This window comes from Macaca thibetana, chromosome 10 (assembly GCF_024542745.1).
Source record: "Macaca thibetana thibetana isolate TM-01 chromosome 10, ASM2454274v1, whole genome shotgun sequence".
Lineage (NCBI taxonomy): Eukaryota > Metazoa > Chordata > Mammalia > Primates > Cercopithecidae > Macaca > Macaca thibetana.
The window spans coordinates 52593067-52608295 of record NC_065587.1 but is presented as its reverse complement, the minus strand read 5'-3'; the positions used below and the strand labels follow the sequence as shown (position 1 = coordinate 52608295).

General features: G+C 46.6%; 1 protein-coding gene and 1 long non-coding RNA gene across 27 annotated transcripts in view; one reads left to right on the top strand and one right to left on the bottom strand.

Annotated features, from left to right (window-relative positions):
- The window catches only part of ZMYND8 (zinc finger MYND-type containing 8), a 148413-nt gene extending 136069 nt beyond the window's left edge, over nt 1-12344 (bottom strand). For 8 of the 26 annotated variants that reach the window (XM_050745131.1, XM_050745143.1, XM_050745147.1 and 5 more), the window contains exons 1-2: nt 11128-11355; nt 2283-2353 (exon numbers count right to left, since the gene is read on the bottom strand). In XM_050745131.1, coding sequence (XP_050601088.1) covers nt 2283-2353; nt 11128-11141 — 85 coding nt within the window. In that variant the 5' untranslated portion in view covers nt 11142-11355. The other 18 variants (XM_050745130.1, XM_050745140.1, XM_050745144.1 and 15 more) reach the window with 7 other exon arrangements.
- Nucleotides 6512-8087, top strand: LOC126929091 (uncharacterized). Its single transcript, XR_007717073.1, has 2 exons — nt 6512-7190; nt 7449-8087. It is a non-coding gene; the product is annotated as an uncharacterized LOC126929091 (long non-coding RNA).
- Nucleotides 12345-15229: the final 2885 nt, after the last annotated feature.

Below are 15229 nucleotides of genomic sequence, written 5' to 3'. Positions count from 1 at the left end.
TGGTTTGGAACTCCTGGCCTCAACTGATCCTCCCACCTCAGTCTCTGAAGTAGCTGGGATGATTGGCATGCGCCACTGTGCCTGACCCCAATTCACGTTTTTGAAGCGTGTTCTGGCTGCTGAGGGGAGAGGATAGGAGTAGGAGAGAAGAGAGAAAGAGACAATGGTCATTCAGCTTGGTCATGCTTGGACAGAATCTAATCCAACACCCCACATCACAAGTACAAAAATGAAGGGACAGAGACAGTGTCCAAGCCCCCTGGGGAAGGTAAGCAGCAGAACAGGGACAAGACCTCCACCTCCTGGCCCCCTCTCTTCAGTCCCTGTCTCCTGCTGGACCACATTTGATTCTGACCACAACAAGGGGGCTGAGAAGTGGCTAAGAGGCACGTGCTCCTGCAACATCAAAAACACCTCTGCGAGAAGGTACCTTCCTTGCTCTGAAGTCCCTGGTGGCTCAGCTCTCTTCACCATCAATGGATCTGAAACCTCCTGCCACCCCACACAGGCTGGGTCGCGCTGTGATGAGGGGGCAGCAGCTCTCTGCCTCCACCCAGCCTCCTCCTGCTGCTCCCCAGCATAAAGCACCCACCCAGTAAGCCAGGCCTTCCCACCTGGGGTGCCTCCCCTCCTGTGACCACTGCCAGAGACCAGCAGCCAGCTCCCACTTCCCGGGTCCCAGCCTTGACTACTGGACCCCCAACTTTGCCCCAAAATGACATGCTGTCTTTTTTTTTTTTTTTTTTTTTTTGAGATGGCATCTTGCTCTGTCGCCCAGGCTGGAGCACAGTGGCACGATCTCAGCTCACTGCAACCTCTGCCTCCCGGGCTCAAGTGATTCTCCTGCCTCAACCTCCTAAGTAGCTAGGATTACAGGTGTGTGCCACCATGCCCGGCTAATTTTTGTATTTTAGTAGAGACGGGGGTTTCACCATGTTGGCCAGGCTGGTCTCAAACGCGTGACCTCGTGATCGCCCGCCTTGGCCTCCCAAAGTGCTGGGATTACAGGCATGAGCCACCATGCCCGGCGACACGCTGTCTTAAAACAATCCTCAAAATGCTTTTGGTTTCAGACGCCTTTAGGGAGTCCCTTTGTGCAACACTCTGCAGCCATTTGAGAACCTCCTTCCGGTAGTCTGCAATAACCCTGTCCAGCCTCTTCCTCCCTCCCCATAACCCCCAGTGCAAGGCTGTGTGTTCCAAGCAAGCACACAGTGACTTGTTGAAGGAATGAAAACACCTTGGTACAACCATTAAGTTTGGAGATGAGCCTTTTCATCAACCAAAGATACAAAAAACACTCCAGTAGCTCATTTGTAAAAGCACCCTGAAGGTAAAAGTGAATAACTGCTTCCTTTTGGGAAGCCTCATAAAACCTCTTTCACACAGACCAAATGAAAAGTACCAATCCCTCAATTAGAAGATATTCAGGAGTCAGGCCGGGCGCGGTGGCTCAAGCCTGTAATCCCAGCACTTTGGGAGGCCGAGACGGGCGGATCACGAGGTCAGGAGATCGAGACCATCCTGGCTAACACGGTGAAACCCCGTCTCTACTAAAAATACAAAAAACTAGCCAGGCGAGGTGGCGGGCGCCTGTAGTCCCAGCTACTCCGGAGGCTGAGGCAGGAGAATGGCGTAAACCCGGGAGGCGGAGCTTGCAGTGAGCTGAGATCTGGCCACTGCACTCCAGCCCGGGCTACAGAGCAAGACTCCGTCTCAAAAAAAAAAAAAAAAGGTATTCAGGAGTCTACTCTAGGCTTGTGAATAAACGCATAAATTGTGTTTGCCCTAATTTGCTAAATTTTGAACTAAATGCAAACACTGGCCCCAGCATCTCTACATTTGCTTTTTATCTCTAACCCAAGACCACCACTTTCCAATGAAGCAGGCTGACTTCATCCCACTTCTGGGACTCCAAAGAGGCCTGTTGTTAAAATCAGAAAACAAGCGGCAGCTAGAGGCTCTGGTGGCTTCCAGAACATGCTTTATTTAAACCGTGGCTTCTGAAAGTCACCCTGCGAAGAGGTAGCCAGCCACCCTCCGTCATGACACACAGGTAAAATTCACTGTCAGGACACTGACACAGACACCAGGGAAAGAAAACCAAAAGAAGGAGAGTTCTCCATAAATTAGGTTCATCCATCAAAAAATCTTATATCTGAAAATCCAAGAAGAGTTACAACGTCGGCTCAGAGAGCCACACTTCACTGCTCTACAACAACAAAAAGAAATTCCAATTTCCTCCTTAGCTCTAGAATAGATAAACCAAGATTTTTACTCACCTTTGGAGCGAGTAGAGATATCCATGCCCTCTACCACCTCCTGTTCTGTTTTTATTTCCTCTTCAGCCAAGCTGAAACAGAGCAAATTATGTTCATGTTTAGGAAGGCTGAGAACTGGCCCCATGGGGGCAGCTATTGGGAAGTTCTAGCGACAAACCCACCTTAAAGACATTCCCTCATCCTTATCCAGGGCTCGGGGAAGGAAACCCACACCTGATTTCAACAAAGTGTGAAGAGTCCTAAAGGAGTTTTTTAAGACACTAGGTTGGTTGTTTGTGTTTTTTTTTTAAGTCAAATTACTATTCCAGTTGTCATGCTATTGGGGAATGCAAAAGGCAATTTTTTAGACACACAATTACAACCTACCCCTGTGGGCCAATGAGAACCCAGCCTTCAAATAAACAAGCTTCTCATTGTTAACACAGGGTTCAAAGGCAGGGAGGTTGGAGGTGTTCTGCAGGGTATCCAGAATTCTGATCTCTGAATACTTTAGGGCAAAGATTAAGATTTCCCACACCTCCCCCTAAATCTTACAATTCCCTGATGAGGCAGGAACATGAAAAAAAAAAAAAAAAAAAAATATAGGTTAAATTACAAAGCAGAAGAATATGCCCAGCTAGAAGCTAAAGACCTGGTCTCAAAACACTGAACCGAGGAGCACTGATTCCAGGAATCAGACCGGGGTCTCCACACTTCCAACACCCTGAATGCTTCCTCTCTACAGCAGGCACGGCTTACTACTGAGTTGTGACTAATTATCCCCCACCACAAAAGTGGAATGAGGAAGGATTATTCAAAAGACAAAGGCTAAGAGTGGAGGGTTGGGGAGAGAAGCAAATAAAGCAAGCCCCTTTGCTGGGAGGGTCTGTCACCCAGAACATTCTCTCTCTCTCTGCTGGAACTGGAGTTGAAAGAGAGCCGGCCATATGAGATCTTCCTCCTACAGAGAACTCACAAGCTAAACCAAAGGAAAAAAAATAGAGTTATGCTTTTCATAGATGCAAATGGTTTGAGGTGCTAGAACTTTCCGAACATTCAGGCTGACACTGAAGCCAGGGATTTACTCCAGAAGCAATTCCATCAGACTGTGGTTCCACAGGAAGAAATGGGTGCATCACCAATTGATATGGCTGGAATTTTCCATTTGGAAGACTCAAAGCCAGGACAGGAAGGAGGCTGGGGAAGAGAGAATGTCCTGCTTGTGTTCCGTGGTCTGGGACTGTGACAACGCAAAAGGCCCAAAAAGACAGCCTCATGTCTCGAACCCTAGTATAAGGGGAAGATTTTAGGAGAGTTCCATGTTAGGAGGAGAGGATTTGGGATGGGAGCTAGATAGAAAGGAAACGATTATAGTTCAGAGTTAAATTATAGGAGCTTGGAGATGAAGAAAGGTAGTTGGTTTTAAATGAGAATATTCACACATTTAGCACTCTGATGCTGAGCCCCGTTAACAATTTCATTTACACAGCATCTGTAAAGAAAGCCTGCGACACAAATCACCAAAGAAACAACCGACATGTTGCCACAAATGGTTTTCATCAGGAGAAAGCAGCCTGCTAAATTTAAACACATCACTTATATGCAATAATACAACGGTGATTTATTGAAGGTGATTTCAGCACTAATGCTTTCTATCCCAACTTAAGGAGAAAACATTCTCAACTCAGAAACACACTCCGCCTGAAACATACACAGGTTGTCCAACTGGATGCTGTTGATGGGTTCTGGCTTGGGGTGACTGGAAATACATCTTAACAAAAAGCCCCATGCAGCCCTCGGAGATGGGTAGACAGTTCACTTCAAAGGAACAAATAGCAACCTTGATCTTTTCTAGCAACTAGAATTCTGTTTCCCTCTCTAGCATGAAGTACGTGAAATTCTAAACTTCTTGAAACCGATCCCATATTTTGAGTAATAGAGAAAACGCTAATCTGTGATCCAACTGAAATCTACAGTGGTGAGGGAAACAATTATGCAGAACTGAGCCCAAAAAACCCACTCGAAGGATTTCTGCAGCGATGAAAACATTCAAAGGTGTATTGATCATGGAGGAAGGCTGCATTCAAGGGAACAATTATTTGGCTTGTAACAGCCTAGAGGAGCTGAATACTTCAGGCAGGAATGCTGCTGAGAGACGAGGAAAATGCAAACTAGTTATGTGGTGGGTATTTGCTTCTGAGTTTTAAGATAATCAATGCTGGAGCAGAAGAGAGAGGGAAAAAAAAGTTAAGTTGTTTTATCTTTCCAAGCATTACAAGTGGGCACCATAATCACCCAACTTTAGCAATAGCACCACCAGCTTTAGCACAAGATTTCAAGCACAACAATTTAAGAAAACCATCTTTTTCACAGATCAGCAAACCATCCTTTCAAAAGGAACCCATGCACACACATGCACGCACACAATAACCTGTATTTGGCTAAAGGAAACTGCAGTGTCTATGCATTAAAAGGAGGGAGGAAAAAAAAAAAAAAAAAAAAAAAAAACTTCATTTACAAAAGCAAAGACCAGAATGCAAAATTAGTCATTTTGAATAGCCACATCTAAAGGGACTTCCTTTTTCCTATGCCACTGATTTCGGTTTTTGTGTGTGTGTTTTTTGTTTTTTGTTTTTTGTTTTTTGTTTTTTTTTTTTGGTTTAGTGTTAAGAACTAGTATGTTATTAGGAAAAAAAAAAAAACATGAATATTACATCAAAAGTAGTGGCAAGAAAAGATCTGTACCTGTCTGAATTGCCCCACTGATGTTGGTCAATTTCGGTTAAGAACTGTTCAGTCATTTGGGGGAAGAAAAACAGTCAAATAATTGTTAAAAAGAAAAGGCAGCTGCATCTGGAGAAAATACTTTGAACTTCTGTCATTAATACATTAAAGTCTTAGAACATAGACAGCTTATTTCCTTCCATATCTGCTAGCTTCCAGCAACCCTGATGATTTAAATCAAAAACAATGGGACAACAAGCTCTTGTTTCAAACTGACATTACTTTTCTCCCTTTAAAGGTCTGTTGAGGAAACTGGGGGCCCGCTAAAGAAAAAGGGTAAAATTAGCTGAAAAACAAACAATTTCTCACTCCAATAGGAAAACACACCATCAACTAGTTAGATACATTGTATACACTACCACCTCTTACACTCACATTTACCCAAGTCATTTGCCTGTAGATTTCACAAACTGATACATTTCAGGCAATTCAAAGAAATAACAGTACCTGCAAAGATAACCAAGACCACCCCATCCCATCCCAAAAAGAATAAAAGATTTCTTTCCCAATGCCTGAGCAAGAAAACCTATGCTTACTTCTTAACCTGCATGCACTGAAAAAAGAGCAATTAAAAGTTGCAGATGAACTACTGCACCTCCAGGATGCTTTAAGCCTTCTGATTATTAATTCTGAGGACTCAGGGATGGTCCGTAATTCCCAGGAATCTCATCTCCTCAACACTTCCAAGAGAGAGAAAAAAGCAAGCATCTAGTTTTGACAGAAAAATGCCTGGATACACAATGCCCACATATTTCTTTTCCCCAAGTGCCCCTACTATTTGACTTTTAAAGAAGAATATCTAAGCCATCTAGAATATATAACCAACATGCACAAGACTCTGGTTCTACAGATGAGGATCATCGCACAGCAATTCAAGAATCATGCATCATTCGAAAGGACTTTTCCAGGTTTTTACTTTCATTCAAAATACCAAAATGGTCCAGGCTGTAAGAAATATTTAATCCCCAAGGCATAACATCTTCCTCTTCTAGATTATAAAATAGTGAACATCAAAATTAAAAACCATGCTTCCCTAAATCTGCAATTAATTTTTTAAGAAATTGGGGTGGGGGGGAATGGTTAGCAGAGCAGCTTTATATAAGCACTCACCTAAAACAGGCAGAGTCATCGGTAGCTAAGCTATTTATGCAGGATTCTTAAAATGGCGTCTGGCAACACTGCCTCATTCCTGTGTTGAAGCTAAAATGGTAGCAGTTTGTTCAATAGCTGTAGCTCTTGTTTAAGCAGCCCTGCTAGTTTCAAAGCCACCTTCCTAAATACCAGAACTAGGAAAAGCTGAACCAAAGGACACCAACAACCCAACGTTTAGAAGCTTAAAAAAAACTCTGCAATGACAGGGAGAGTTTGTGAAGTCACAGGTTCCTAAGGAAAAGCCTTCTCTTGTAGATCCTGAGCTTTCAACATGAGGCTCTGTGATGAGGCCCCCATGCCCTCGAATTAGGTGGGTAGAAGGTTAGGAATTGTGCAGCCCCGTGGCACAGACTGCAGACGGACAGGTGTCTGTGCAAACACAAAAATGTTCCCAGGGAGCAGGCTGGGGGGAGGCGAGGAGGAAGCCCGGTCCCCCTTCTCTTCTCAGTCTATTAGAAACCAGCTTTGCATCCATACCAAAAAGGTGCTAGGTAAAATGAAAGTGCTTCAAGGACAGCAGGCATCTGAAAAGCCAAGCTAAAGGGCTGCACCTCAGTCTACAGCCAAGGTAAAATAAAAAGGCTGTTTATAAGCTTGCAAACAGCCACCAAATACCCAGCCCTCTGAAGCAGCCAGTCCTAAGACAGTCAACATCAAGGAAAGACAATCCGAGTCTGCAGAGGAGAAACACAAGGAAAACACTCCCTTATCCAATGCACAGGATACTCACAAATTAGATTTCTGACCACCCCCAACAGAGCCTGAGAATTAACAATGGGTTTTGCAAAACCCGCTTTCAGAGGCCGAACTAACAGCCTGAGTGGATAACGTCATTTACTGTTACAGGTCTGAGCATTGGCCTCAGAACTCCTCTGGTGCTGGGAGTGAGGAGTTTCAAGGTGACTGCTTTTTAGCTACAGGGGAGAAAGGAGGGCACAGTGCCCAAGGCCATGCCAGGGCAAGGACAGGCCATTGGCCCCCGTCGGCCGGTAGGTAGGTAATCTGGATGGGGGGGGCAGGCTGGCAGCACACTGGCTGCAGAGCTGGCATGGCCACTGCCTGCTTGTTTGTCTGCAAGGAGAGTGGGAAGTAGGGGGGAGGGCAACCATAATCTTAGCAACCTGAGCCAAGGGTGAACCCTTGCTCAGATTTTGCATTTTAAGAGTAACCAAAGGGCTTCGAAACATATTCCCTTTTTAAATCTCTGCTGTTCAGTAGCGAAGGCCCCTTTGAATGTATCTTTCTTTCCAGAGTCAACCAGAGGCAAAGCCAGATTGAGGGTTCCCAGGCTGACAAATGTCTGCTGCCTCTGCCACAGGAGAGAGAAGGGGAAAGAGGGCAAAAGAAACAAAGACATCACACATTGGAAGTGGCTGGACTTTTAAAAACCTAGCTTTGCCTCAGGGTTTTCTAGGTTACTGTCACCCCACTTCCTAAAAAGTGTCTCCCGTCCTTATATTTAAGACCTGATGCAGTCTCCCCACTGGTTCTCCCAGGGAAAGAAAAGGGGGAATGTTTTGTTTAAAATAAAAGAGGTTACAAGAAAGAAAGGAAAAAAAGCTATTGTTTTCATCCCTAATTTATAATCCAAGAGGCCCCCAATTGTTTCTTTCTGACTCAAATCTTTGAGCTGTTAATTATAAAAGTAACTGGACTTGGCGCCAACGGGCTAACTATGATCAGGCTCAGCAATTAGAAAAACTCTGTAGAAAGTTTACTGAGTGATTATATATAATTAATTCCTAGTTACAGACTGAACACTGACCATTTTCTGGAGCTAATAAAAGCAGTTACTCCCCCTCCCCCACGTGAATGCCACTTAATTTCCCAAAGCAGAAAGTGAATCCATCCTGGAGGGTCTTGAAGGAAAAAAAAAAAGAGGAATCAAAAGCTTCAGTGTGTCTGTGTTTGCTCCTTGCAGCTGTGTATCCTCTTTGGGGACTGAGGAGGCAGAAGGAAAAAGGAAAACAGCCCAACATTCTGTTCCTCCCTCTGCAATTTACAAATGTGGCAGAGAGAACATTATACCTTGATGAGAAAAAGAAGGGGGGTTGGGGGGGAAGAAGGGAAGGGAGATGACCTAGGAATGGAAGGTAGGAGACTCTTCTGTTTGGCAGATCCGCTTTTCCTAAAAGGAACAAAGATGGTAGAAATTTCCAGAGGGCCTGTTCTTAGTTCGGCCACTGTAATTGTCAATCTTTAACCTTTCCTCCAAGTCTATTGGTTTAAAAGCTAGAGGAGAAGAACCCCATTGGGCTGCTCTGGGAGCCAGTACTGCCGTCCCTACCTAGTCCTGCTGCAATGCAGACATTTTTTTCCCCTTTCCTGAAACTGGAAAATAATGCTACTTTGAAAGCAATTAACTTTTTACAGACTCATGCTTGGTAGGGGTCACAGTACCAGAGGAAAAGTGGCTAGCTTGGTCCAGTGTTGGCAACTTGCTGGGGGCTGTACATCTGAGAACAGATCTTGGCTCTCCAAACCTGTGGGAGCCATTTTAATGCAAGCTTTTAGAGGACAAACGCCTTGCCCTTAAGTTCCCTTCCAGCCCAACAAACACAGTATTATGCAAACGTTGAAGGCACCAAACCAGGAGTCTTATGATTAGACACTGCTTCTAGGGAGGCCACAAGAACCTCAATATGTAATTTCCATTTACAGCAAGGAGATAAGAACAAAGAAAATAGCTGAGTGTCTAAACTTACTTGTTTGGGGCAGTGGCACTGTTCAGTTTTAAGTATGTAACATCATTAACTGCCTGCAGTTTTACTCTTAAGAAGCTAAGCTGGCCTGCCTTGCACAGACTTTTTTCAACTTAGAATGTGGTACGAAACGTTTCTCCTGATTAAATGAGCCTTTTTCCAATTTGGTGTCAGAAAGTGGGCTACTGGACACTCATTTGAAAGAAAAAAGATTACTGACTCCATAAAGTTGACATAACACAGCAATTGAATATATTTCCTGCATTTACAGTCATGTCAGATTGGTCTCCAAGCTGAAAATTTACGTACTGAACTTCTAGGGAAATTCTAAAGGTAATGCTAAACAAGACTCTACTTTTCCCACTTAACTTCTAGCTGCAGCCTTAAGAGGTCAAGGGAAATGTAAAAAGTGACAAATCTTATGTGGGGTCAGCATGCATACAGATGTGTGGATGAGACCTGAAAAAAGGCCAAAATGTGTTGGTCAGTGAGTCCTGAATCAAACCCCAGTCTGGTGGCAGATGAGATTTTGCACTATACATAAGTCCTAAAGCATGAGCACACTGACACCACCACCCCCCAGCACACACATACCACCACCACCACCACCACCACCAGCTTCTGCCCCACCAATGTTTTTAGGGCTCTGCAACTCTAAGAACAAGCAGTTTCATTACATTTCACAAGCACATCACCTACTCACAGTTTGAATATCCAAACAAACCCCATTAAAGGTCTAGAGTCAAGTCACAATGAACTAAACACTTCTCCCCTGACTCAGGGTAAACAGGAAGTATAATCTTCAATCCTAGCTGCAGGTTATCAGGAAAAACAGTGGATTCAAACAGTCACCTAAAATCAAGACACTCTTTAAAAAGCCCTTATTTTGTTCCTGCTAATGAAGCCCCCAACTCCTGCAGCCAAGACCCCCTATTACAAACAGACCCCAAATGTTCGCAAAACTCTTCAAACATGGTCACAGAGGAAATGGATTGCTTTACTTACCCAACAAATGTTCAAGCAACCGTCTCATTTTTCCACAGTTAGGAAGAGAGAACAGGCTGGCAGATTTGGGACTTGATCAAAAAGGAAATTTTTTTAAACAGTTACATGGTATTATTAAAAACACACAACAACAACAACAACACAACCCAACAACTGAATATGGAATGCTGTCATGAGCCACAGACATGATTTTATTTCCTCTACACTCCATCACACAGGAGAAGAGAGGAGGATACAATGTATAAAAGGGACAGGAAAATGAAAACAAGGATAAAAGGTAACATTAGTTCCTTGAAAATCATGCAAGAGTAGAAAACTAAGGGATTCAGAATCCTTGCAGATTTTTTTTTTTTTTTTTTTTTTTTTTTTGCAGGATGTTGTCCAAGATCTCTCTCCCCACACCCCCCAGTCCCCATCCCTACTCCAAAAACTTCCTCCAAAACCTAGAAAACACTTTCAGAAACATTTGCTGGCTGTAGGCTGGCTTGCAGAACACTCTGTAGCAACCTAAGTCAGGAAAACAGGCTGAACAATGTAGTTTCAAGTGCAGAAGCTCTGTAGAATAAGAGAAGACCGTGTACAGACACCACCACCCACCTAGGCCCCAGGAGCTAGACTCTCCTTAGCACTGCTCTGCTGAGGGTTCAATTCTTTTGCAAACACGCTCCTCTCTTGTCAAAACTTATCCAGCCTTCCCAGAACCTCTTTGGAGAGGCAAACTTGCCTGCTCTGCTGTCTGCCATGAGCTCTCCTTGGAGAGGAGCCTGTTTGCTTACCTTCCATTTTCTTCCCCCAGCAGGGCATGTGGCAAAAGAGAAGACAATAGTGCAGGGGGGGGGGGGAACTGCTCAGAGAGAGAGAGGGGGGAAGAGAGAGGGAAGAGGGAAAGAAAAAAGAAGAAGAAGAAGAAGAAAAAAAAAAAAAAAAAGCTTCTTTTTTGGCATACCAGGATCTAGCTTCAAACTCTTCCAGAAACACCATGCCCTGGTGGAAGGAAAGGTGTGCCAGGCCCTTGCCAGTTTGCAAAATCAAGCTATGGCTAATGGCTACTGAGCCATGTGACCCAAGAAAGCAAAAAAATTCTCTCTAAACAGTTCCAAGTTAACATAAGTGCTCTGGGGGTGAGTGTGGCACGGCCAGCCACAGAGAAATCACACTGCTCGCCCACAATTCGGATGTCTCAGAGGGAGGGGGAAAAAAGATGGTTAAAAAGTCGAGCTTACCTCTGTGGATGCATTGTTAACACTGTGTAATGTCAATACTTATAAAACATGGAGGACAGGCTCCTAGTTCTCACAGAAAAAGGGTTTGGCACTTCGGCTGATGATCTGGCCGCCTAATAAAAGCTCATCCCCGATTGGCTGCCCTGGCAAATCGGAGTGTAAAGCCGCCCCGGATTGGCTGAAACACTTCCTGAGCGATTATCTTTGTGAGGCTCGGGTGAGCAAGAGCCATCCTGTGCATAGAAAAAGACAGGCTAAGCTAGGCCTTTTGCAGCAAGAAAAACTTGGGAAAGGGGCCCCCACACGCACTTCTCCTGCACCCTGGCTAGATTTCCCGGCACGGGCCGGCCAGGGCAGCCAGCCTGACCTGCTCCAGGGAAGCCTGAGGACTGGAGGCCCCTGGGAAGGGAGTTTCTTGGAGTGGGCTGGAACGGCTCACCCTCACCTGCCCCCAGAGAAACGGCCCTTGTCCAGGGAGGAAGGCCAGCCGTTTTCTAGAACAGTCCAGCAGGGTGGCTCTCCAAGGGGAAGGGGAAGCTGGGGAGTGGGGAGTCCCACGGAAACAGCCAAGGGGGCCAGAAAAAGGGGCTTGAGGCAGGCCTCTGAGGAGCTGGGGAAGCAGGCAGACCGGGGGAGCCACGAAAAATCAGCAGAGAGCAGCCCTGGCTTCTCAGAGGAGCGAGGAGTAGCTGCTGAGGGGAGGAGGGGAGCAGAGTGGTCAAGTTTGCATAGTCATTGTCCCCATGCCTTCTTGCAAGGCAGGCCAGAGAGCCGTGGGCCTCTCGCCCTGCTTAGCCAGTCCTGCGTGCAAAATCAACGTGGGTTCCTGCCTCCCTGCCACGATGCCAAGGGGGACCCCTCTCCGTCCTTACCCTAAGAAAAACCCAAAGCCCTCCTCGCAGGCCACATGCCTGGATCTACAAACTTCCCTTGCCTCCCGGCCCCTCCCCCACGGCCGAGGCCTGCTAAACCTGTCAGTTAAACACAAATCTGACTTCCGTATTAGCCTGCGATGCCTTCGGCTTCCTGCCTGTTAACCCTCTCTCGGACTCCGGGCCTGGCTGGGAAAAACTAGGCCTTGAGATCGCAGCAAAGGCCTGTGGAAAAATACCAGCTGCAGCTCTCCCGGCAGATGCAGAGAGAGAGAGAGAGAGAGCCGCTGTCTCTCAGCCTTTGCTTCCCAGGGAGGCGTGTACCTTGTGAATCCAGGGCACAGGCAGTGCCTCTCGGGCTGAGAAGCCATTTCAATCCAGAGGGAGACAGAAAGATGGCACGCTCAGCCCGGAAACAAGAGCCCCCATTATGCGTCAGGCCTACCCCCGTAGGTCAGCCCTTCCTGCCACAATCATCCCTGTATGTGTGTGCCTGGGGGAGTTGGGCCCTCCTCGGTGGGCAGACAAATCCCCTGGGCTTCCTAAGGATTCTTGCTTCCATTTATTTGCACAGAGAACGGCTTCTTTTCGTCCCCCAAGGCAGATGGAGCAGCGATTTCACACACAGCCCTCCATTTGGCAGCCCCCCCACCCCCATCTCTGGCACCACTCCCCAGTAAAATATTAACTGGTTGTTCAGAGCTGCTTATCATTCTACCCACTTCAATTGCGTTAGGAGGTCTTTGCCGGTCTCCTCCCTAAAGCTGCCTCTGCAGTTGGTCCGTACCCACAGATCGAAAAGGACCTTAAAATGTCCAAGTTTTCTTGCTTGCTTTCCTTCTTCAGCATTTTAAATGACAAGGTGCTTAATTAACAGGATTTTTTAAAACAGCAAGCTGGAACCACAGAAGCTAAATAAACACCATTCTTTAGAGGCTGGAGAAAGCTTCCAGAGTTAACGCAGCCATATGCCAGGAGGCATAACTCTGGAGCAATAAAGTCTCCCCTCTCCTCCTAAAATTAGGACTTGTGGGCTTTCTTGTCCCACACGGTTCCCACAAAGAAAACGAAGAGCTGATGGCTTGCTTTCCCTGCCCTTCCAACCCCCACATGGACAACAGATGCCCACTGCTTGTACATAAATTCTTCCTGGCCGGGAATCTCCTATCAAACAGGCTCAGGAACGAGCTGGGAATTGAAACTCGCTGTGCTGCAGGGCAGGACCCAGGCTTTATGAAAACGGACAGGATGTTGCTGTTGTTACTGTTTTAGACTGCTGAGGCCAAGCTGCAGGGAGGGACAGTTCCATGGCCACCCAACCTGACAAAGCTCCAGCGCTCAGGACAGCAGGCCTGGGCCTCACCAGAAGGGAGGGGCCTGCTCTTCCTGGAGGTAGAAAGCTGCATGGGGAGACCAAATGGGAGGAGGCGAGAGGTGGAGGCCACAGTGAAGCAGTGCGTGCTCGGTGCTCGCCCTCCTAGCTGTGTGGGCAGCGGCCCTCCACCACCATCCCATATGGAATGCTGTTTGTTTCTGCGGGTGCTGCTTTGAGGGGAACAAACAGGACTGTGGGGTTGGTGGCAGATCTGGCATGCGGCTAATTCCACGAACCAATGAGGAAATAAAATATGCCGCTGGTGTGCGTGGTGGATTTTAACCTGGGATTAAAGCTTGTTGCATAAGCAGCTACAGCATCCTCCCCGCCTCCCTCCCTCTCTCTGATCACTTGATCACTTGAAATGTTTTCTGGGGCAAAGAGCAGGAAGCTGCTGGCTTATTCTGGCAGCTCTGCTCTGTTTGAGGAATGCTGTTGGCATTCGGGTAGGTCTGAGGTTATCTGGAAAACAGCAATTCGACTGGGGACAGACACAAAAGTATGGTGGCAGATGGAATCCTGGGAGGAACACAGATTGAAAAGAAAGCCTGGGGCAGAGGCCTACGAAGGGCTGGTCCTGGGCTTGATGGAATGTGGCTGATAAGCAGGAAATAAAACCAAATGTTGCAGGTCTCAATCTAGAAATCCATTCAGCAGCTCCTCTTAAAGCCCCACTGCAGTGAGTATCCCAGCAGCTACTTCTAAATTAGTGCTTTACATAGACTGATTCCTGAAGTAGATGACATTGTTAGAAACCTGGAACTAAGCCCAGAGAGGTGAAGTGAGCTGCCCAAGGTCACACAGCTGGGAAGTGCCAGAGATCAGACGTCCATCCCCGTTAGCACTTCACATCCCTAAACTCTGTACTTTCACCTGCCTCTAAAGAAAGAAGCAAAAGCAAAGCTGAACCGAGCACAGCAGAAACAATGAGGCTAAAACCTACCAACAGCAACTGCATAATCTGTGTTTTATTTTAGGAGGTAGACCAGTTTTGTTTGTTTTTCGATACAGTGTCTCGCTCTGTTGCCCAGGCTGGAGTGCAGTGGCGTGATCACAACTCAGTGCTGCAACCTGAAGAAGACCAACCCTATTGAGGTGGGTTTTCAGTACTGAATGATGGCGCTGAAGGGAACTTTTAGATTAGACTTATTCAAATGCCCCTCATTACAGACTGAGGCCCAGAGGAAGCGACCCTCGCCCTCCCAACCTCCAGCAAGATGCAAGATGTCAAGGGAGAACACTTTGCCATCTCTAAAATTAGGCTTTTATATTCCATGAAACCAGTGGTTCTCAACCATGGGGGGTTTTGCCCTCCAGGGGACATTTGGCAGTGCCTGGAGACATGTGGGTTGTCACAGCTAGGGAGGTTGTATTGCTGGTATCTAGTGGGTAGAGGCCGGGGATGATGCAAAACATCTATGGTACACAGGACCAGCCCCCCACAACAAGGAAGTATCTGATCCAAAATGTCCAAGGTTGGGAAACCCTGGCTTTCAGCCCTTTAAGGAAAGTGAAGACAAAAGTCCAATCATTCTGCCTCTGGCTAGAAAAGCCAGCACAGGCCTAAACAAGCAGGTTCCTTGGTGATATTAATAAGCAATGAGCTAATAAAAATAGATTAAAACATGTCTCTCTTAATGTTCCCAGGGTACAGAGAGGATCGGGGTACAGAATCAGGCTGTAGGGAGCCAGGCAGAGTGTCACGGTAACAATGCTGGTCTCGAGGGAGAGGAAGGGCTGGCCCCAGCTCCCTTCCCCCAGCACCTTATGAGCTGAGGCCTGGCCTCCCTGAAATGGCTCGCCCGTTCCGCTGGCCTCCAGCCAGGCGAGCAGCGGCAGGAGTGGCCCCACAAGC